Source organism: Aegilops tauschii, chromosome 3 (genome assembly GCF_002575655.3).
Source record: "Aegilops tauschii subsp. strangulata cultivar AL8/78 chromosome 3, Aet v6.0, whole genome shotgun sequence".
NCBI classification, from domain to species: Eukaryota; Viridiplantae; Streptophyta; class Magnoliopsida; order Poales; family Poaceae; genus Aegilops; species Aegilops tauschii.
In genome coordinates this window covers 595,526,809-595,550,508 of record NC_053037.3, presented here as the reverse complement: position 1 = coordinate 595,550,508, position 23,700 = coordinate 595,526,809, and the positions used below count along the sequence as shown (strand labels likewise).

Sequence of the window (23,700 nt, the reverse complement as noted above, 5' to 3'; positions counted from 1 at the left end):
TCTTCCTTCTTAGGCTTATACCATTGGTGGATGCTGATCGGGATCTTGTCCCTAACAAGAACCCCGCACTGAGCAGCAAATGCTTCCTTTGTCCGGATGGGTTCAATCGGTTGGCCGTCGCACGCGATTGCTCTGATCTCAAACCTTTCATCGGAGCGCAACTTTCTCTTCGGGCCTCGTCTCTTTACCGAAGTTGTGCTCGATCCGGAGGGCTAGAAAAAGAAGAAAGACGAGTGTTAATTAATATGTGTACATACCAAAACAATGAATGCATCAATTAGCTAGTCAGCACAGGCTTAACTAATATATTTACCTGGCCGGACTCTGTTCGGTCACCGGAGCCGTCACCACGGGATCCTTCTTGCACCAGCATTGGGTCACCGGAGCCATCATAATCATGTCTTTCCTCCTCCACTCTTCGATCACCGTAGCCTGCTTCTTCACCCTGTTCTTCCAGACCATCATTGTCGTTAAGATACGACAAGACATCACCTCTGGCTAAGATTATGTCCCCCAACACCTCTTCTGCTTCCTCGTCTCGTCCGTGCTCCATTGTTTCTGCAAATATTACAACATGGCAATTATTACACAAACATGACAGCAGGTGGATATATTAGTGCAAACGTAGACCTAGCTTATTCCGGGTTTGGGGTGGCCTCGGCAACGCTTCAAGGGTAGGGGCGCGGCGGGAGGGGGTAGGAGATCGACATCGTTTTTTTCTAGGGTTTGGGTGTCCCCGAGAGTTATGGTCGAGCGAGAGGTCCGGGGGGTGCTCCCGTGGTATAAGTTATCACGTTCGAAGTTATCCGGGAGGGGGTTATATCGACAACAACGACATACATACATGGGAAAATAATGTTATCGGGGAGGGGGTAGGTCGAACCCCCCCCATCGTGTTGAAGTTATCGGGACACGGGGTATATCGACAACGACATATCCGATAAAAAATAAGAAGACGACGAAGAAATAAAAAGAGGAGAAGAAGATATTAATAGAGGAGAAGATTGAAGAAGAAAAAGAAGAAAAAAAAGAGGAGAAGAAGAAAGGAATAGAGGAGAAGAAGAGAAAATAGTTCTTCTTTTTTCTTCTTTTTATTTATTTCTCATCTTCTTCCTCTCCTCTTCTTCTCCTTTCTTCTTCTTCTTATTTTCCTTTTTCCTCTCATTCTTTTTCTTCTTCTTCCTTTCCTAGCTAGATATATAAAACTTTTCTAAAAATGTAACTTTTGCATATATAAAACTTTTTCTTCTTCCTTCTTCTTCCTTCTATTCCTTCTTCCTAAATATATAAAACTTTTCTAAAAATGAAACTAACCTAAAATGTACTAAATCAGAGAACATATATAGATAAAACTTTTCTAAAAATCTAACTTTTGCATATATGTATTTTTAAAACATCATTACAATTGAAAAAATACATACATACATACAAAAAAACATGTAAAAAAATACATACATACATATATGAACATACATCAAAAAAATACATATATCTAAAAAATACATACATATATGAAAATCTAAAAACATGTAAAAAAAATAGCACGGCGGCGGGGCCGGCAGAGTGCTCGCAGAGGGAGGAGCGCGCGGCGGGCGGCGTCGGGGCAAGCAGGGGCGCGGTGAGTGGCGCGGAGACGGCGTCGGGGCAGGAGCGGCGCGCGGCGGGGCAGGGATGGCGCGCGTCGGGGCAGGGACGGCGCGCGGCGACGACGTCGGGCGAGGGCGCGGGCGACGGCGACGACGGCGCGGGCGACGGTGACGGCGGGGCAGGTCGGGGGCGCGGCAGAGGCACGGCGAGGGCGCGCGGCGTGGTCGGGGGGCAGGGGCGACGGCGGCGTGGTCGGGGGCGCGGCAGAGGCACGGCGAGCTCGGGCAGCCTGGCGGCGTCGTCGGAGGGATCGAAGAATTGATGAAATTTTCACAAGTGCTGGCTTATATAGCAAACCCATTGGTACCAGTTGATGGCACAAACCGGTACCAATTTCAAAGATTACGTGTAAATCATTGACCATAGCAAGCACGTGATCAACGGTACGCATGGCGGGCTTCTTCCGGTGATCTGCCTCGCCTTTGAAATGCTTGCCTTTCTTTCGACATTGATGGTTGGTCGGAGAAATCGACGATGGCCCAGGTACACATTCTTCCTGCATTTGTCCAGGTATATACTTTCAGTGTCATCTATACAGTGCGTGCATCCGTGGTACCCCTTGTTTGTCTGTCCTGAAAGGTTACTGAGAGCGGGCCAATCGTTGATGGTTACAAACAGCAACGCGTGCAGGTTAAATTCCTCCTGTTTGTGCTCATCCCACGTACGTACACCGTTTCCATTCCACAGCTGTAAAAGTTCTTCAACTAATGGCCTTAGGTACACATGAATGTCGTTGCCGGGTTGCTTAGGGCCTTGGATGAGAACTGGCATCATAATGAACTTCCGCTTCATGCACATCCAATGAGGAAGGTTATACATACATAGAGTCACGGGCCAGGTGCTGTGATTGCTGCTCTGCTCCCCGAAAGGATTAATGCCATCCGCGCTTAAACCAAACCATACGTTCCTTGGGTCACCTGCAAACTCAGCCCAGTACTTTCTCTCGATTTTTCTCCACTGCGACCCGTCAGCGGGTGCTCTCAACTTCCTGTCTTTCTTACGGTCCTCACTGTGCCATCGCATCAACTTGGCATGCTCTTCATTTCTGAACAGACATTTCAACCGTGATATTATAGGAGCATACCACATCACCTTCGCAGGAACTCTCTTCCTGGAGGGCTCGCCGTCAACATCACCAGGGTCATCTCGTCTGATCTTATACCGCAATGCACCGCATACCGGGCATGCGTTCAGATCCTTGTACGCACCGCGGTAGAGGATGCAGTCATTAGGGCATGCATGTATCTTCTGCACCTCCAATCCTAGAGGGCATACGACCTTCTTTGCTGCGTATGTACTGCCGGGCAATTCGTTATCCTTTGGAAGCTTCTTCTTCAATATTTTCAATAGCTTCTCAAATCCTTTGTCAGGCACAGCATTCTTTGCCTTCCACTGCAGCAATTCCAGTACGGTACCGAGCTTTGTGTTGCCACCTTCGTAATTGGGGTACAACCCTTTTTTGTGATCCTCTAACATGCGATCGAACTTCAGGTTCTCCTTTTGACTTTCGCATTGCGTCCTTGCATCGACAATGACCCGGCAGAGATCATCATCATCGGGCACTGGTTCCTCTTGATCTTCAGCAGCTTCCCCCGTTGCAGCATCATTGGGCATCTCGTCTGGTTCATCTTGATCTTCAGCAGCTTCCCCCGTTGCAGCATCACCGTATTTAGGGGGCACATAGTTGTTATCGTCCTCTTCTTCTTCGCCGTCTTCCATCATAACCCCTATTTCTCCGTGCCTCGTCCAAACATTATAGTGTGGCATGAAACCCTTGTAAAGCAGGTGGGTGTGAAGGATTTTCTGGTCAGAGTAAGACTGCGTATTCCCACATTTAGGGCATGGACAACACATAAAACCATTCTGCTTGTTTGCCTCAGCCACTTCGAGAAAATCATGCACGCCCTTAATGTACTTGGAGGTATGTCTGTCACCGTACATCCATTGTCGGTTCATCTGCGTGCATTATATATAATTAAGTGTGTCAAAAACCATTACAGAACATCATGAATAGATAATTAAGTGACCAAATTAATAGAAGTTCATCATCACATTAAAACCAAAGTACATACATAGTTCTCATCTAACAACATATAGCTCTCCAGAGCATCTAATTAATTAAACCATACATTGAAACTATGTAAAATATTTCAATGCGAAAACAAATGCGATCATAATCGCAATCAAGGTAACAATTGATCCAACGGCATAATGATACCAAGCCTCGGTATGAATGGCATATTTTCTAATCTTTCTAATCTTCAAGCGCATTGCATCCATCTTGATCTTGTGATCATCGACGACATCCGCAACATGCAACTCCAATATCATCTTCTCCTCCTCAATTGTTTTATTTTTTCCTTCAAGAAATTGTTTTCTTCTTAAACTAAATTTAACCTCTCGACAATAGGGTCGGTTGGAATTTCCGGTTCACATACCTCCTAGATAAATAAAATCTATGTCACGTTGGTCGGCATAATTTTCATAAACAATAAATGAACCAATAGTTATAAAGATAATATATATCACATCCGAATCATAGACAGGACGAGGGCCGACGGGGGCGGATACCAAAACCATCGCACTATATAATAACAAGCAATAAAATAGTAAGAAAATTAGACAAGTATCTATCTAAAGTAAGAATTTTTTTCTTTCAGAAAGAAGATAAGAACAAGAGGCTTACCACGGTGGTGCCGGCGACGAGATCGGCGCGGGCGATCGACGGCGGTGAAGACGGGAATGGGACGTGAAGGGCCGCTAAACCTAGACAAATCTAGAGGAAAATGGAGTTTTGAGGTCGAGCTTCGAGACGAGAAAGCTTAACTAGTGGCTCGCGCATTCATCGAACACCTCATGTGCATAGGAGGTGAGGTAGAGCACCACAAAGCCCTCCCCTCGCCGGCCAGAGAAAAACAGAGCACTGAAGTGCTCTGCTCGCAGGCGAGGGGTATATATAGGCACCTCATTGGTCTCGGTTCGTGGTATGAACCGGGACTAAAGGGCAGCCTGTGGTCCCGGTTCAAGCCACCAACCGGGACAAATGGTGGTGGGTCAGGAGCGAGGCCCATTGGTCCCGGTTCGTCCCACCAACCGGGACCAAAGGGGCCAGACGAACCGGGACCAATGCCCCCACGAGGCCCGGCAGGCCCCTGGCCTCACGAACCGGGACCAGTGCCCCCATGGGTCCCGGTTCTGGACTGAACCGGGACTAATGGGCTGACCCGGCCTGAACCAAAGCCCTCTTTTCTACTAGTGCCACTAGTAACAAGTACTAATGGCGCACCCCTGGTGTGCCATTACTATGTCCAACGGTGCACCATTACTATCTGACTTAGTAATGATGCACCACATATCTCGTGTGCCATTACTAACAATTTTTTTTCAAATTTTTTTTCAGAAATTTTTTTTTCAAAAAAAATTTATTTTTTTTTCTTTTTTTCTTAATCTCGGATCACTATGCTTAATCTCAAGTCAAATCGCACTCCGTGGTCAAACTTTCCGGAAGGTCACCCATCCTCACACTACTCCAGCCGGAGCACGCTTAACTTTGCAATTCTATCCAACCCCAGCACCAGCTCACTTAACAGGCACTTGTTGATATATTTATCATATCAATCCTATTAAACCTTGTTGATGTCTATGACTTTGTTCATGTTCATGAGTGTGATGAAATTTTGAAAAAATATTTCAAACTTCCCGGTCAGATTACGTATCATATTTTGAACATTTTTTTTGAAAAAAATTCGAAACCAATTTTTTTCTGTTACTAGTGGCGCACCTAGCAAATGGTGCGCCATTACTAAGTTTGATTTTTTTTTCATTTTCCCCCCTCTAGATCTTAAAAGCCCCGTATCTTTCGTTCTGTTAGGTTTTTGGGGATTCTGAAAATCTTCAACGGGGTTCCCCCGGTTGAATTCGGATGTAACTTTTCGAGTAGATGATTTTTCATATAAAAAACTTTTTAATCCGAGTTCGTATGCAGAAGTTATGCCTATTTGACTAAATTCCAGAGAAATTTTGCAAATAAAGTCGAAATTCATATTTGTAAATTTTCCCAACTACTAGACCACATATCACATGGGAAACTTATTATTTTTTATTTTTTGGCATTTCCATCATTTCCTTTTATTTTTTCTAAAACTGAAAAGGCGGTGCACGGGGGGGGGGGGGGGAGGTTGCAAAGAAAGTTAATAATGGCGCACCTTCACAAAGTGCGCCATTACTATGTGTATGACTTGGTCAAACCTTGGTCAAAGTTAGTAATGGCACACTTTGTGTAGGTGCGCCATTACTAAGTTTGACATAGTAATGGCGCACCTATGCAAAGTGCGCCATTACTAAGTTTGACCAAGGTTTGACCCAGTCATACACATAGTAATGGCGCACTTTGTACAGGTGCGCCATTACTATGTCAACTAGTAATGGCGCACTATCCTCTGGTGCGCCACTACTAACGATTTTTTTATTTTTATTTTCGAAACTAGTAATGGCGCACCACACACCAGGTGCGCCATTAGTAATATGTCAATAATGGCGTACCTGTATCTGGTGCGCCACTGATATATAGCAGTGGCGCACTACATACATGGTGCACCATTAATATTCATATTAGCTATAGCCCTTTTTTTTAATAGTGAAAGCTGTGTTCAGAAATAATCTAACAGGATTCATGTGTAAGAACTACGAAATACAGCAAGGATCAGTCACCAGGATGTTGTCTTTGATGTTGCGGGCTAACTGAGACTTCCCCAATTCGTGTGCTACATATTTATGCTTCTTTAGATGCAAATAAAATAGAATCATAACTGAGTAGATGACTGAAATAACAGTGATAACTGAACATATGTGGGGAGTAAAGCACACAGAGGAGCCGCAACCTTAGGAGTTTCGGGTCTGCATCTGCATCGTCTATCCCCATACCCAATCCCCTCCTAGCTAGGGCTGCAAGAAAAGCTCGAGGCTCGTGAGCCGCTCGAGATCAACTCGTATTTTAGCTTGACTCGAGATCGACTCAAAAAGAAATGATCTGAGTATGAACACTTTATGTAGCTCGATCGAGAAACGAGCCAATCTTGATCCAGCATTGGCTCGCTCGATTTTAGCTCGATAGCTCGATATCATATAAGTATATTAAATAACCTTCATACCAATCTCCAAGAATTAGGATCATTCATTTCCATATATGTTCTATACGATTTTTTTCTTCACTTTACCTACTAGCAAACATGGAAATTAAGAATGGAGAAAATTTATTCTCATCACGTGGCCAACCGTGTGTTTAATATCTTGTTATTTTGGCGAAAGCTTGAGAGCTAGAGCACCTTCGTCGCCTTCTATCCATGATCTCTTGTTATTAAATACTAACCTTCACTTGAGAAAGAATAAGTCGAATTTATAGTAATTTTTATGTTCTGTTGTGGCCTATCTAGCTCTAAAATTTGCCTTAAAATGATTTCAAAAATCATCTTATGTAGCTCGAAACTAGCTCGAGATCAACTCGAGATCGTTACAAGTTGAGCATGAGCCACTTTCTACAGCTCGACCTTGAGCTTCGCACATTTTGAGCTCGCTCAAATTTTAGTATGAGTTGAGTTGAGCCTAGGCCAACTCGCTCAAACTCGACTCGTTTGCAGCCCTACTCCTGGCCCAACACTAAGGAGTATTTGACAAAAAACTATCACATTAGGGGTTTCCGTCCCACTAAAATACCACATTCAAAAAAGTGACTGATAACTACCAAAATTTTCTAATTTTGTGACTAAAAACTACCACTTTTAAAAAATGGCCCGTTTAGACGATTTAAACGCGATTATGACAAACGGGACCCATCCATCAGGGCTGACATGGCGGCCCAGTCAACTCCGTTTGTTTTGACCTTCAAGTTGACCGTTATGACAGGTGGGGCCCACATGTCATCATCAACCTTCCTCCTCCTGTGTCTCTCTTGGGCATTTCAACAAGCACCTTCTGTGCATCTAAGGGAAGGAGGCGATGGCAAGGGGAAGAGCGACCTCCAGCACGACCCGCCTTAAGTCGTGGTGAGCCCGCCTCCTTCCAGCTCCCCGCTGCGGTCACGACCGCCACGCGCGCTGGAGATGAGCGGCCGCGCCGCCACCGCCGCCGTGGGCTTCCTCTGCGGCGATGATGACCATGAAGACCAGGCGGAAGAGGAGCGTGGCGAGGAAGACGAACAACACGACGCCATGCACGAATGACTCCACGCCGCCGGTGTCAGAGTGACTCCAGCTGTACTTGTACCAGGAGTTGAGATAATACGCCGGGACGGCCGTGGACGCGGGCTCCGCGGCGGCGACCAGCGTGGCGCCGGCGAAGAGGGCACGGGGCCGGGGCGTGCCGCGGACGAGCTTCGAGAGTGAGCTCGGCCGGTCGCTGCGGAGCGTGGCGCAGGCGGCCTGCGTCGCGAGCTTGCTAGCGAGTACGTTAGGTGGAGGACGAGTAGCGCCGCTGGGTGCAGCCACGCCCGCGTACACCTCGACGACACTGCTCCTGAGCACCACCCGCACCACCAAGTCGGCCGGTGACGTGGACCTGGCGCTCGTGCTCAGCTCCACCGACGCGGGATGTACCTGGTTTCCTCACCTGCTCCTCCAAATCGACACAAGAGCAGCTGGATGAGCTTGCTCACGTACGTGGTCGGGCTGGAGCTCACTTGCTCTCCTCCCACACATAAGATGCTTGTTGAAATGCCAAAGAGAGAGAGGAGGAAGAAGAAGGTTGATGTGGGCCCTACCTGTCATAACGGTTAACCTGACGGTCAAAACTAACGTAGTTGACTTCGCCGCCATGTCAGCCTTGACGGGTGGGTCCCGCCTGTCATAAACACATTTAAATCGTCTAAACTGGTCATTATTCAAAAATGGTAGTTTTTAGTCACAAAATTAGAAAATTTTAATAGTTATCAGTCACTTTTTTAAATGTGGTAGTTTAGTGGGACGGAAACCCCTAATGTGGTAGTTTTTGGTCATCAAGGTCGCCGCTGCTGGGCGAACCACCAGCCGCACTCGTCCGCCGCCCGCCGCCGGGGTAACCGGGTATACCCACGGCCGCGCTGCAGCTGTGAGCCCAAGGATGGGTTAGGGCGTCAACGCGGCCTCGCCCTCCCAAGGCATGCGCAGCTCACGCCGCTGCACCTGGCCAGATGGAGCGTGGGAGCTAAAGAGGCCGGCGTGCCGCCGGGCGGGTACGCGGCGAACTCGAGAAGCTCTGCTCCGGCAACACCAACTTACGGGCACCGCAGGCCAGGCTGTTGCTGCTCGTGCCATGCCAGGAAGGAAACTAAGGACGACCAGCACCGGATGGAAGTGGAAACGGGCGCGATGCCATGGACGTCGAGGCAGACGTCGTCGGTGACGGCGATGCAGGGCACACCGGGAAATCTTTCGACGTCATTTTCAGTAGAAAGTTTCAAAGAACTAGGCGCATAGGTCTTTTGTTTTTATTTGGATGTGGCCAAGTCTTGATCGAATGAGATTTAACCAAGTCATAGTCGAGTGACATACTAGTATATAAAAAGATAAAAAGAAATTTTTGCACGGATCTCCATGCAAGATTGAACGAACATGGTATCGACTGGGACATAATCAATTAATTCTCGGTTGACTGAGACCTAACACAACTGTTTTCATTTCATTAAATAAACAGGAAATGAGTCTTTATATTTCAAAATTGTTTCTCTTTTGTTCTTAAAAAGTTAAAAGTATTTATCTACAAATTTTTATTTGTTTTTAATGGTTAATCTCTACCCCTAAAAGAGGATTTGGTAGCTTCACCTTCACGGTTTATTTTCGTATTGTTTTTTTTTCGCCTCATCTCTTAATTTTTGCCACACCTCTCACCCGTTTTCTTGCTTCCCATCGGTTTGTTTTCTAATCTCGTCCCGCAAAGAGAACGTTTCGCTATATTCTCTCTCCTTGTGCATCCATCTCCTCTGCCGATTAACATCTCGCGAGCTAGGATTCCTTGTGTCGTCCTCGCGGAGCTCCTTGCCCAGCCCCGCGCTCCTGCCTCCTTGCCCCTCTCTTCCCTCCAAACTTGCCGCCCTCGCCCTGCTCTTGAAGGCAGGCCGCCCGCTGCTCATCTTGGTTGCGTCAGGTGCGGCCATCCCTACCATGGCATTGGCGTGGCCTTCCCTATCGGGCGTGGTGACTTCTTGGTTCGATCACGGCGCTGATGCAGCCGGATCAAGGGAGAGGTGGGGTGGGTTATATTTCAATTAAGAGTAAAATGCACGGGAGGTTCTAAATATTTTTCGAAAGTAACCCCCCGTCAGAAAATACTTGTTGGAGAAATGCATATCTCCCAACGTCTATTTACATGCAAATCAAAGCCACAATAAGGATATAATTTATTAATTATCTTTCCTACTTATAAAGTTTGAAAAAGTCTGAAATTGGTGGTGAGTTCACACCTTGTGAGACCAACAACCTTTATGAATAAAAAAAATACACCTTGTGAGACCAGCAACTTTCGAAGAGAAATAAACAAACAAATGTACTTTTACATACATGTGGGACCTAAAAAAAATTAACAAGTACACTACTACGTTCATGTTAGACCAACACTTGAAGAATGCTCTTAAGCCAAGACCTTACTCCTCATATTTTAGTTTCGTTGCAATGCATGCGAATTGTGACAGTATTATATTAATATCAAGGTGATAACAATGTATCCGACCTCTGTAACGATTCAGTACCAATAATTAAAGAAATTTTCCCAAAAAAAGACTAAAGAAAAAAAACAGAGTCTACATGACCGAAAACTTGTAATAGATTCCCCAGAAAAACAGAGCCACTTATTTTGGATCAAAGGGAGTAAGAGCATCTACAACCAGCCTCCTTAAATCCTCTCAAACGTTCGGCCTGTCTGCAAACCTTCAGATTGGACCAAATGTTGAAAGGGTATGAGGGCTCATGGATGTGCCTGGTCATTCCGCCACGTAAGACGTTGCCCATCCTGGACCATCTTTTCTCTTTCTTTATTTTTTTCTTTCTCTCTCTCTTCATCTTCATCAATCGAGTTTAGCTACTTGTAAGTTGCCTGAATTTTGAATCCAGGTCGGTCAATTTATTAGCCATTGATTTTCCTCTTAGATTCGTGCTGCGTTTTCTTCCGTCCTGTGTTACTTGTTGTGCTGGCCTGGTTTTCCTTTTTTGACTGACCCCATATTTGGGTCAGTAGGTTTGCTACTGGGCCGAAGCCTAGTAACTGTGAGATCCAACCCTCCTCTTTATCGCCTTGTTTATTTTTATGTTTCCCCCTTTTTTTTTTCTGTTTTTACATGTTTTGCTTTCTTTTTCTTTGTTAGTTGGTTTTCATTTTTCTTTTGTGGGTATTTTTTTATTTTGGGTGAGTGTAAATTTATACACATAAATACTATACTATGTGTGAAAATTACACTACCATATAATTGTTGTTTGCATACTAAAAAATGCAATCTTAGAGCGATGTTGTGTGCAAGGCCTATTCAATTTTTTGTTATCTTCCTTCTTTAAAGGAAATAATATTGCTACTAATTCCTTGTTCCATATTTTGAGTTCTTTACTTATTATTTAATTTTCTATCTTCTTCAAGGGTAAAGCCAATTCCACTAATTCATTCCTTCTTAGGAATTGTTTTTGCTAATATTCCACTATAATATGTTTACTGATGCATATTTTAGAAAAGCGGATTTTCATGAATATTGTGTGGAAATTTCATCGTTGTCTGTTTTAATTTTTTTTTATTTTGTTTCTTCTTAAAGGGTAATACTGATGCCACTATTTTTTTATTAGAAAATTTCACTATTTTCACTATTTAATTTTTTTATATTTAATTTATTCTTTAAGGGTAATTACAATGCCACTAATTAATTCCTTTTTAGGATTTTTTTTGAAAAAATTCACTATTATGTGATTATTCTTGTATATTATTAAAAAGTGCAATTTTTATGAAAATTGGGTGCAACTTTTTCATTATTTCTTAATATTTTCTTTTTTCTTAAAGGGTAATACCAATACCACTAATTAATTTTTTTCTCAGAAAACTTCATTATTATGATTTTATTTTAGTGTGTGTTTCATTATTTCTTAGATATTTCATTATTTTGATTTTGTTTCATTTTCTTTCTTTCTTAGAAAACTTCATTATTATGATTTTTTAGTTTCTATTCAGTTCCTTTCTTCTTAAAATGTAATGCCAAAGCCACTAATTCATTCTTAGAAAAACTTCAATATTTTAGTTTTTTTAGCGTTTGTGTCATTTTATTTTATTTTCTTAATAGTAATAACATTGCCATTAATACATTCCTTCTTAGGAAACTTCCTTTTTTTGAAAATTCCAATTTTATATGCTTGTTCTGGCATATTATAAAAAATCATAATTTCCATGTAAATTGTGTGTAAATTTGGACATTGTTTGTTTTATATTTTCTTTTTCTTAATGGGTAATACTAATGCCACGAATTCATTCTTCTTTATAGAACTTCATTTCCTTTTGATGTTTTTAGTGTTTATTTCATTGTATTTCTTCTTTAAGGGTACTTTCCTCCGTACATAAATATAAGTCTTTTTAGAGATTTCAATATGGACTACATACAGATGTATATAGACATATTTTAGAACGTAGGTTCACTCATTTTTCTCAGTATGTAGTCCATTTTGCTCCATACCGAGGTGCAGTGGGTGATCTAAACCATCGTAGGAGGTGAGATGAAATTGAAAAGAATACTCAGAAACTGGGAATCCTGGACCTTGGCGATCTCATACGACGGGTTTGGAACGTCAGTGGGCTTGCTCTCCTTGTCAGCAACCTTGCGTGCCATCTCCTTCCTCTCTGGCCGTGGAGCTAGCACACCAGCAGAGACGCATGCATTGCGTGTTTATATAGAGATGAGTTGGGTTACAAGGATTCGGTAGTTGGGGTTATGGATTGATCGTCATGAAAAAGCTATATACGAGATAAGGATCGATCTAACCATCTAACTACCGAGAGGATTACAACAGAAACACAATGCTAATCCTACTAGTGTATATACGATTTATACTTACACCGTACATACATACAATACATTCTAACACGGGCCTCTACAATGATACGATATTAAGACCAAGTAGAGTTATCATTTATCAAGTATGCACAGGACAACATTTTATTACAAAGAAGAAAATAAAACGGCAAAGAGAGTCCACGCGGATAAACGACTTGTAACAGATAAGCAGCAACAGTATCAGTTGTCATTGACATCAAAAAAAGGTTTTCCAAAAGCAACACATATTATCGCTTGAGCATACGATTCTTATTCATGGTATTTATCTCTGGGTAAACTTTGACAACGGCCGAGACTAGTGCCTGATGAATATGTTGTACTCGACGGTGGCGTCGCCGGTCATGAGGTCCAAGGTGTGCGTCCTGGCCTGCGCGTACCCGCGGGCCCACCTGAAAACGCCTGTACCGCCGATGATAGCCATCTCACGTACCTTGGTGAACACGGCGTTGCGACCCATAATGGCGACGCTGCTGCCGTTGTACTTGCCAGCGGTGAAGACGAAGTTCATGTTCATGAGCAGCGCGAGCTGGTCATTGCCGGCGGCGATGTAGGTGCCTTGGGCGCGGCCCATGAGCCTGGACGAGTTGAGGCCGGGGCCCTCGGAGAGCGGGTCGTCAATGACCATCACCATGCCGAAGGCTGTCTTGGAGGTGTTGGTCGTCGCCGCCTGCGCCACAGGCACCGACGTCGGGTCCGGTCCGCTCACCACATCGTGCCAGTACACCTTGAGGTGCGTCTCCTTCTCGGACGAGGCGGTCTGCGACTGCATGGTGGCCAGGGCGAGGAAGACGAAGAAGAGCGCTGCAGAGGCCATGATTTTTCTGTTGAGTAGGTGGTGTTTTGCTGCTGTGATGCGTGTGTATTTGACTATAACGCATGCTGTATGCGTACGCTAGTATTTATGCACTTGGACGCGAAAGCAGGTGTGCGTGCGTTACGCGGCGCATTGACAGTTCAACGAGATGCATTGCGTGTTTGGTTCATTGCTATCATGAGGATTCGCTGGAAAGGAAAGATGTCAATACGGAAAGTACTCAGGTAGACCTTCACATGTTTGAACGTGCCTCTAGAAGCCTCTGATGGGAGAAAAAGAAAAGTAGCAGCTCCACAACTAATGATGAGGAGTCCCGACCCTAGCGCCGATACCATCCCCGCCCCCCTCCCCACCCGTCTCGCCGCCGCCAGAGGACGCCCACCGGCAAAAGTCTGGGCCGGCCCCGAGGAAGCCGGCGGCGGTTCGCTATCCCTTTCCACTACGGTGCGTCGAGAGAGGCAGCTTCACGGCACATCGATGGAGATCCGCGGGCGCTTGCTGGAGCTTGGGATCTGTGGTCGGCGCGTCCGGATCCGCGCGATTCGCGCCCATGGCGGCGCGGTGGAGGTGCATGGCCGCGCGCCCGTCCAGCGCCTGGTGCGCGCGCGCCCTTGGCTGCGCAACGGAGGGGTTGGGCGCGGTCACTGCAGCGGGGATGCCCTGGGGCGGCGCAGACGCGTGCGTCGTTGTTGTGGGTGATGCTGGGGACGCGCGCTCCCCTGACTGGCAGCTCTGTCTTGAGAGGCCGGATCTGACTGGTCTTACCAGTCAGATCTCACGCTATGGCGGCCGGAGGCCCGGAGGTGGCTCGGCGGGCGACTGATTCCAAGCGGACTGCGTGGTGGCTCCCTGTCGGGATGGTGGTCTGGGCAGTGCCTTCGGATGCTCTGGGCTTGCGTCGCCGGTGGTGCTCCGGCTAGTTTTGTGCCATGCAGCAAGTGGCACCTGCTGCTCCGGTTTGGTAGTGGTGTGTTTGGAGACGTCGTCACTGCATATGTGCTCGGTTCCCTAGCGAAAGTCATGCTCTGGCTCTGGTTTGAGCTGATGGCAAATGACGCCTTCGGGTGTGATTTCCCTTGTTGGAGGTGCCATCGAGGGGGTCCGACACCTCTCCCTACTCCATGTTCTTGTCTCCCGGTGAAAACCGTGTGCAATGATGGCACCTTTGGCGTCATTACTTTGTTGGAAGCATTTCCTTGCAGTCAAGTCTGCTGTTCGGAGCACCTGGTTAGTGGTGGTGTGGTGGATCTGAAGCGGGCAACGTTTTGGTGAGCATGGAGTATTGGTGGTGCATCCATTTGGAGTTGATCGTTGGTCGACGGTGAGAGCAGCAAGAGCATCCTTTGTATACAAGCAGCGCCAGGCGAGCTATGTCAGCCAGCCTCATGGGATCGGGCAGCATATGTCTCGCTCTTCTGGATGTATCGTTCCTCTCCGGTGTCCTCGATGTTTGCGGATATACTCGTAGCAGCCCGGTACAATACGACGGTTGTCAGTGTGCACTCCGGTAGCAGCGAAGACGCTCGAGTGCCCACCTGAGTGTGGTGTGGGGTTTTGGCTTTCCGACATTTTGTATATGTTGTGGTGCTTTTGTTCTAGTCTAGCTAGGGGCTTGCTTTGGTTTTAGCCCATTTTTCCTCAATAAACCGAGCAGCCTTTTTTTTCTCCTTCTTCTTTTTTAGCACTCGCTTTTATGGGGTGCATTTCTTCTTTGAAGGTGTTCTTGTAATACCTCTTTCTAATCAACGAATTTGGTAGTTATCCTGCCAACATTCTAAAAAAAGCATTTATATGTACGGAACCAATTAAGAAATGGATTGCCATAAAACATCCCGTGGAAAGATTGTCAAATAGTGTAGTGTCTTTGCTCCTTTGTTCTAAATTCTATATCTTGTTCGAGCTTCCCGTCCTCTAGTTAGTAACTAGCTTATTTTAAAACGAATTTTATCTTTATCGGGACTGAGCAACCCCTTGTCTGTTTGCTCCTAGCTCCCTTCCATGTCTTCTTGTGTACTAGATCGGGTTCGCGCCTTGGCGCGAGGGTGCCGGTCACAACGTTTTGACAAAGCGTGTAACAATTTGTCGGTATGAACCCAGGTATAGCATGTGCAGCCAACCAACTGAATCAAGCTTGGTTCTTTCATTTGAATAGAGATAAAACACAAGACCATACATTACTTTTTACGACAGAGAGATAGGAATCAATATCTAAAGTCTATACATGCCTTGTTCAGAGCAAAATGAAAATAGCAACATGCAACCAGGTGCTACCTTCCATTACAAAGACGACAACAGGAATCTAAATGCTATATATTTCCTGTTCAGAAGAACATCAAAAGGGCAAGCATGCTGGCTTGGGCGATACGAAACAAAAGGTCAATGTTCTAGCTCCATTGTGTTAGCCACCTCAGTCTTGCGATGCCTGGCATCCTGTATAGCCACATCTTTCTTCAGATTTTGGAGCCTCTTAGAATAAAGTTGCCCTGTCAAGGAAAAACTATATCAATACAGACTGTGTTTCTTATTTTTATTGTGGTCTGAACGGAGGAAAAAGGATGATGCACGACTACAAAACACTAACCTACAACCTCATTGTCAACCAACTATATACTACTCAACTAAATCAGAGAGGGATCTCCTGGGCACTAAGCTGTTGTAAAAGGTTTTTAAGGCCCCCACTTTATCATCAGCCTAAAAATAAAACATAAGGTGGAGGGCAAGGGAAGGACTAAAATAAAAAGGAGTAGTCACTTGGTAATGCATACTGCAAAGACATTTTGCTGGTCTCCTCTACTCACAGAAAAAATAAAAATATAGGAAACGCGCGTTGCGCAGGATAGATCAACCCAATAGAGTAAGTTTAGATCAATAGCAATATAGAAGAGCGAGACACTTAGTTATACCAAAAGCAAGACATGCCAGAAGTTCATGAGAAAGGGGAGATATATATATTTAGTGGCAAAAGTAAGCCAAAACGATGGGTTCTCGTTAAGTAGATAAAATAGTTGGGTTATTAGATAGCGAAAGCAAGCCAGAGCAGCAGATTAGATTCCTATATAGTTTTAACAATCCTATATACTTCCGCTACAAAGAACCAGCGATGCATCAATATAACTAATATATAGTAGCCAACATGAAGAATGCCATAATTCTTAGAGCGGTGCCCTTTTACAAAAGGCGAGGACAATCACACGTTCGCATAACACATCACAGCAGCTAGTGGTATGACATTTGGAAGTTATTGGGGCCAAAGCCAACCATAGGGCTAAGAGAAAAATGCGTCTGCACATGAAGCATTATCATTAACTCAGAATGAAGGGTTCTACTTTGAAGTGTTTGTGAAGAACATGGTGTAAAAGTCATGGCCCAGGATCACCGTGACACTTTAATCTCAACATCAATACACCTCCAATACCACTAAGGGAAAACAGAGTTAAAATTCAGTTCATAACGAAATATAAACAACAGTGGTCAAAATGCACAATCCTTGCTCAAATCAAAATGATAATCACCAGATGCTATATATTTTTGCTCCCTCCCAGATCAAATTAATTTACAATTATGGAGGACTGTTCTTAACAAAGTAATCGACAAAGAAGTGCTCGCCAGCTGCACTGTCTACTTATGTCTTTATGAATGCAAATGCATTCTATTGATCTCCAGATTTCATCTAATTGATATTTTCATTCCCTCCATTCGAGAACATATAAATTTCTTTAAAACAAAATCTATTTAGGATAAAGTGTTCCCACGTAGCTTTATGTCCGTGTTTCCTCTTAAATTAAATGTATTAGAAACAATCATCAAGAAGATAAAGAAAAAATACATATTTTCTCATTGCACAAAGATCGCAGTTCAAGGTAAGGCGCTTCAGAGGAAGGGAAGAAAACAATATCACAGAGACTTCTTTTCACCTCTAAAGGTCTGAATCTTACCTGGCATGTTGTTCAAGGGAGAAGTTGCTTCTGCCACCGCTCGCTGGTCATGTGCCCGATAATTCCTCCCAGAGTGATATCATCCACCATAAATTCTTCGTCGGATGAAGAAACCGGCAACAAAAGAACCCCACAAAATCAGTAATTAACTATTTCGCTACATTAAGGTGAAGGCATGAAGCTAACAAACAGCACAACCAAAAAAATTAATGTCTGCTTATTGGGCCTATGCGGCAGGGTCGTTGCCCTAAGTCATGTGGGGAATCATCCAACACGACGTTAAGCATCCCACGGCGAGTGGTTTGGCGACATGGCATAGTACAGGGACCAGCAAGGCGAGAGAAGTAGGAGGCAAGGGCAAAGCATGCAAACGTATTGTGGGCTGACAGACAGGGAGGCCTCCACCGGTGCTATAGCCGGCGGTGTTTCCTTTTGGGCTGCCTCGATGCCATGGTCCTCACTGGTCACTTCAGAGTACTGGCATGAGCAGCGGACTACACAACCCTTCCAGCGATGGCAACGGGCGAACCGGCGGGAGACACAACAGCAACCAGCAAACCAAGACAACGGGAGGGGCGGTCAGAGAGAGAGAGCGAGAGACACGGCATGGTGGCGACCTGCGAGCATATGATTCCTTGTTAGTAAATATCATATGGCATTATGAGAGAAAAATGAAGAATCAAATAAGGACCAAAGCTGACCCTTTCAAACTTATGTGGATTAAAATGTAGGACGGCCCACACAACCCTCCCGACGAGGGCGAGGGGCAAGCCAGCAGGAGACATGGCGGTGACCAGTATGCCAAGTCAATGGGAGGAGAGAGAGAGAGAGAGAGAACAGACATCGACCTGCAATAGTACAGAGTAGACAGTAAATATCATATGCCATTCTAAGGAATAGAAGAAATGAACAATCAAATAAGGTCCAAAGTTGACCTTCTCAAAGTTATATGGATTCCAATCTAGAACGATCTTCTCGTGCCAATTCAGAGCGAGGTGTGAAGAGTTCACATCATCATCGAAATAGAATCTCACCATAGGTGTGTCTCACCATCATAATAAATAAATCCGCAACCCAAATGGACCAACAAAGTGCAACTTACTCTTTACCAGACTAAATTAAGAACCAACAACAAATAATAAATGATAAAGAACAACTTATATGCAGTCAAGATATGAGAGAAGAAACCTTTACATAAGATGGCTATAAACACTGAAGCATAAATAAGCAACACCTTTAAATACAAATAGAAAGGATTCAGGGTTCATTGCATAGTGGGCTCAGATTCGCCTTTCCTCGATCATATAACCCACCCATGTCATCTCTTATCACCAAATCAATCTGTTTATACAGTAGAGCTGCCCTGGTTATCACTCAGCAAGAATGACCATCCAAGGACAACAACAAGTATCACAGGATCAAAAATGATTCTAGAGACAAGAGGGAGGATCCAACTTGATACCCACGGATGCCTCGATTGCTCAAAGGCACACTAATTTCAGCCAAGGTAATCATCATCGCCCTAACACGAAGACCACTTGAGCATAAATAAGCAACACCTTTAAATACAAATAAAAATGGTTCAGGGTTCATTGCATAGTGGACTCAGATTCGCCTTTGCTCGATCATATAACCTACCCCCGTCATCTCTTATCACCACATCAAGCTTTTTATACAGTGGAGCTGCCCTGGTTATCACTCAATAAGAATGACCATCCAAGGACAACAGCAAGTATCACAAGATCAAAAAGGATTCTAGAGACAAGAGGGAGGATCCAACTTGATACCCACAGGTGCCTCGATTGCTCAAAGGCACACTAATTTCAGCCACAATTAATCATCACCGCCCTAGCACGAACGCCACTGATCAATCTAGTAAATCGAGGATCATAGCTATAGGACCAAGGCATCCGTAGGTAAACCAGAGCATCACACGAGCTCCCATGATAGCAACTAAACATGAACAACAACCTACAAACCCTAAAATAGCATGGATCCACAACTACAGAGCTCAAGTAGGAACCGATGCATGAGTAGGGCATAGAGCATCAACCAGACGAGCACCACATCAATATAGCCACGGCCATGTCCCATATAGTAGCCAAAGCAGAGGAGCATAAGGAAGATGGAGCTCACCGAGGGGGGTTGTAGCCGAGGCAGTACTCAGTGCGCGCCGGGGTTGTGCCTGAACGTCGTCCAACCGTCGAGGAACCGCGTCGGAGTTGCGCCTTGCACCGTCCAGCCGACGAACACGAACGCATCAAACAACCAAGCGACCCTGTGCATCGAATACATGTCAAACAATATAAACAATCAGATATCTATCACAACAGGAGAATAGACATCTAGTACAACAGACAATGTAATCGAAGCGGGGCTAGGCAATACACAAAGCAATGCATATTTGATAGACCAGTTCATCTATCACTGGAACTGTAGAGTATCTAGATGACCGCTAATAACAGTACCTGGATTGCGAGCTATGAGGAGGGCTGCTCGGAGATCACCTCTCCTCAGTGACACGTGCCATCTTAGGGTGTCTAAACACCTCTCTCCAGGCCATAGCTGACAACACTACAAACAAAAGGGAATGGTCTCAATGAGTACAAGTAAAGGAAGAAGAGGCCAACAACAATTAAATAAGTGAATAGTTGCCATACTTTGAGGATACTCTTATCAGATAAAATGAAGCTAAATATGTAAATAGAAGTTTCAGACCTATCCTCTGTGCAATTATTAGAGTTGTTATTTTTAGCGAGCACAGTATCAGTGGTCTCAAATTTGCATATCTGCTTTTGCAGCTGAATCGACCACAAAACAACAATCCAAAAATTTACCATTAGCTCACGTATATGCATAGTGGCAGTTTCAACTTGCAAAGGTCAATGACAAATAGATAACATATCATTTGATGTTGCGATCAAAGAATATTAAATTTTTATTTCCACAATCCAAGATACATATGCATTAAGTATTAGAGCACGCTAAAGTTTATAGTTACTCACTCCCTTGCAAAACTGGAAATAATCACATACGGGTTCATGGAAGAACCACATTAATTATAATATCATGCTGCTAATAAATCCTAGTTCGCCTTGCACTTCTCTTTGTTTCAGTTTTCTCAGGACCAAAACAGCATCCTCTTCTTTACCACAATATAAAGTAGCAACCCTATCTGTAAAATCAAATTAAGTATACTTAATACACTACCGGAATCGCACCCTATGCCGACGGCCAGGTCCGTCGGCATAGCCATGAGTAGCCGTCGGGTCAGGCCTATGCCGACGGCACCCGTCGGCATAGGGCCGTCGGCAACATATCCGTCGGCGTAGCCAGGATGACCGTCGGCATAGAAAAGCCGTCGGCATAGACCCTATGCCGACGGTGGCCGTACATCTATGCCGACGCTCCTGGCCGTCGGCAACGTCATCGCCTAACGGCGGCCGCCGTCAAGTGCTGCCCAATGGCTTCTCGCCACGTGGCGAGACGCCATTCAGCATGGGCGCGTCTATGCCGACGGCCCAGCCGTCGGCTTAGTTTGAAATTATGCCGACGGCTAGGCCGTCGGCATAGGCTCGCCACGTGTCAGATACTGGGCGCTCCTGGGGCAGGTCTATGCCGACGGCCAGGCCGTCGGCATAGACGTGCCACGTGTCGTTCACTGGGAGCTCACGCCAGGCCTATGGCCTATGCCGACGGCCTAGCCGTCGGCATAGTTTCCACGTGTCGTCCACTGGGAGCTCACGCCAGGCCTATGCCGACGGTGGGGCCGTCGGCATAGATTCTGTCCAGTTTTTTTTTTTCTTTTTTCTGTTTCTTTTCAGCTCAATTCATTTGAATATATAACAAACAGCATATAGAACAAACAGCATATACACAGCATCACACAACAAATTGGCATCGCTAAGAAGCATCGCAAAGCATCACACATATAAGTATCATCACCGCAAAGCATCACACATATAAGTATATAAAAATCTCACAAACAACAATAAGATAAGTATCATCACAAGCATACAAGTATCATAGCATCGAGAACAAGCAAGTATCATAACATCGAGAAAGGCTTAAGCGCCAGGACGTCGAGCACCGCGGAGGTCGTCACCGCCAAGACCGCCGAAGCCCAGGTCGTCACTGCTAGCGGCAGCGCTACCGCCAAGACCGCCTGCGCCTCCGTCTCCGTGGATCGGAGTGGTCGGGCTCCGTGTCTCGGGAGTGTTGCGAAGACCACCGCCAACGGTAGATGCACCTGTTCCCTGGATGTTGAAAAGATATATTAACGGGATATAAGACTGTGTTGAAAGGCATGACATGCTTTGGGTGAATTGATTGGGGATTGAACTAACCGGCGAGGGGCCAGCGGAATGTGCCACAAACTCCTCAAAGGTCAGCAGCACTGGTTGTGCTGGAGGACCCTCTGCTGATGGCCATTGAGGACACCTGCCGGCCGCCATTTCCTGAAAAGCGTGCTGCATCTCGCGATCCCTCTGCTGATGGTATGCATGCAGGCGGTCGTGCCACGCCATGGTCTCCTGGCGTGTGTACTCCATGTAGGCCTACAGTATGACATGATGAGACTCATAAAACTACTAAATGCGGAAAATAAAGGGAACAATGAAGATAAAAGGGAAAATACTTACAGTTTGCTGCTCCTCAAAGAGGGACAGTGACGGTGCACTGCTCATGCGCGTGCTCGTGCGCTGGCTCAGGGTCGGGTCGATCCGACGGAGCTGTGTGTAGGAGATAGACGGAGTGATCACAGCATCGAGAACCGCCTCCCGACCGTGCTCCTTCGGCCCCATGCCCACCACCACCCTTTCGTCCAGATCCGCCGCAATGGGGTCAGGTGTGTCAGGATGTAACGCCAGATACCCTTCGGAGTAGGCCTTCTTCCTCCCCGCGGTCTTCTTGCCGTAGTACTTGGGCTCGCCAGGCTTGGGGTCCTTCCGCGTATGGGCGATCTCCCACGCCTGCATGTGTGAGAGCGGCCGCTTCAGTTTCTCCTCCTGCACCACCAAACAGAGGTTAGTCATACATAAGAAAGTGATGGTAAATAGAAGAAGAAGAATGTTTAATGGGGTTAGCTAGTCATACATTAACTGCCTTGTGGAGATAGTGGTTTCGGTTTCCCTGAGCATGTACTCCCTCTTTCCCTCGGTTAGCCTTGTTTTTGACTCTCATAGCCGCCCAGGCTCCAGCCTCATCACACCAAAGATCCACCAACACCACAGAACCTGCACCGTGACAATAATTAAGTACATCACAATATATTCGTCATCTATCATCATGTAACAATCATCGAAGCATAAAAAAACCATCATCATCATCGTCACTTACCATGATCCAACAATCATCATCATTTATCATCTCTTCCGCAAAAAATGGAAATCTATCATCAACATCATCATCTATCATCATTAACATCATAATCTATCATCATCAACATCATCATCTATCATCTAATTTTTTTGCATTTCTCACATTTCTAACTATCATCAAATCATCTACCATCTAACTATCATCATACATAATGCATCCATCCATCTAACCATCCATCTAATTACATAACTATGAACAACAACTTAATTCACAAAAAAATTGCTACAGAGAGGGAGGGAGGGAGGGAGCTCACCATGGGGGAGGGCCGGCTCGGGTGGGGGCGGGGGGAGGGCAGGCACGGGCGATGGAGGTCCGGAGCAGGCGGCGGAGGGCCGGCGCCGCGGTGGCCTGGGGAGGCCAGAGGGGGGTCGGGGCGGGGCGGCCGAAGGGGGGTCGGGATGGGGCGGCGCGGGGTCGGGGCAGGGAGGCCGGAGGGGGGGCGGGGCGGGGCGGCCGGTGCGGGGCCGGCGCGGGGCGTCACGGAGTCGGGGCGGGGCGGCCGGCCCGGGGTCGGGGCGGGGTGGCTCGGGGTCGGGGCCGGGAGGCGCGGGCGGCGGCGGGCTCGAGGTGGGGCGGCGCGGGTGGGAGCGGGGAGGCGCAGGCGGCGGCGTGCTCGGGGCGGCGCGGGCGGTGGCGTGCTCAGGGCGGGCGGCGGCGGAGGTGGGCGGCGGCGGTTGGGGTCGGGGTCGGGTGCGGTGAGAGGGAGAGAAATGAGTGGAGAGGAGGAGGGTGGCCGCGCGAGGGGATAAGGTTGGCCCTATGCCAACGGCATGGCCGTCGGCATAGGCTCGGCCCACATGTCAGCAGCCCGGGGGGAGTGGATAACGTGGACGTATGCCGACGGCCCGGCCGTCGGCATAGATGGGAGGCCTATGCCG

The 23,700-nt window shown here is 46.2% G+C and overlaps 1 protein-coding gene across 1 annotated transcript; it reads right to left on the bottom strand.

The window, feature by feature from the left end:
- Positions 1-10,656: 10,656 nt before the first annotated feature.
- LOC109775113 (dirigent protein 22) lies at positions 10,657-13,583 on the bottom strand. The gene has a single exon (XM_020333876.4). It carries the CDS (start codon positions 13,506-13,508, stop codon positions 12,990-12,992), a length of 519 nt encoding a protein of 172 aa, XP_020189465.1. The 5' UTR covers positions 13,509-13,583; the 3' UTR covers positions 10,657-12,989.
- Between the last annotated feature and the right edge of the window lie 10,117 nt (positions 13,584-23,700).

What these genes read in the sequence shown, in the direction of transcription:
- LOC109775113 (XM_020333876.4), bottom strand. Translation starts at nt 13,508, where the DNA reads ATGGCCTCTGCAGCGCTCTTCTTCGTCTTCCTCGCCCTGGCCACCATG.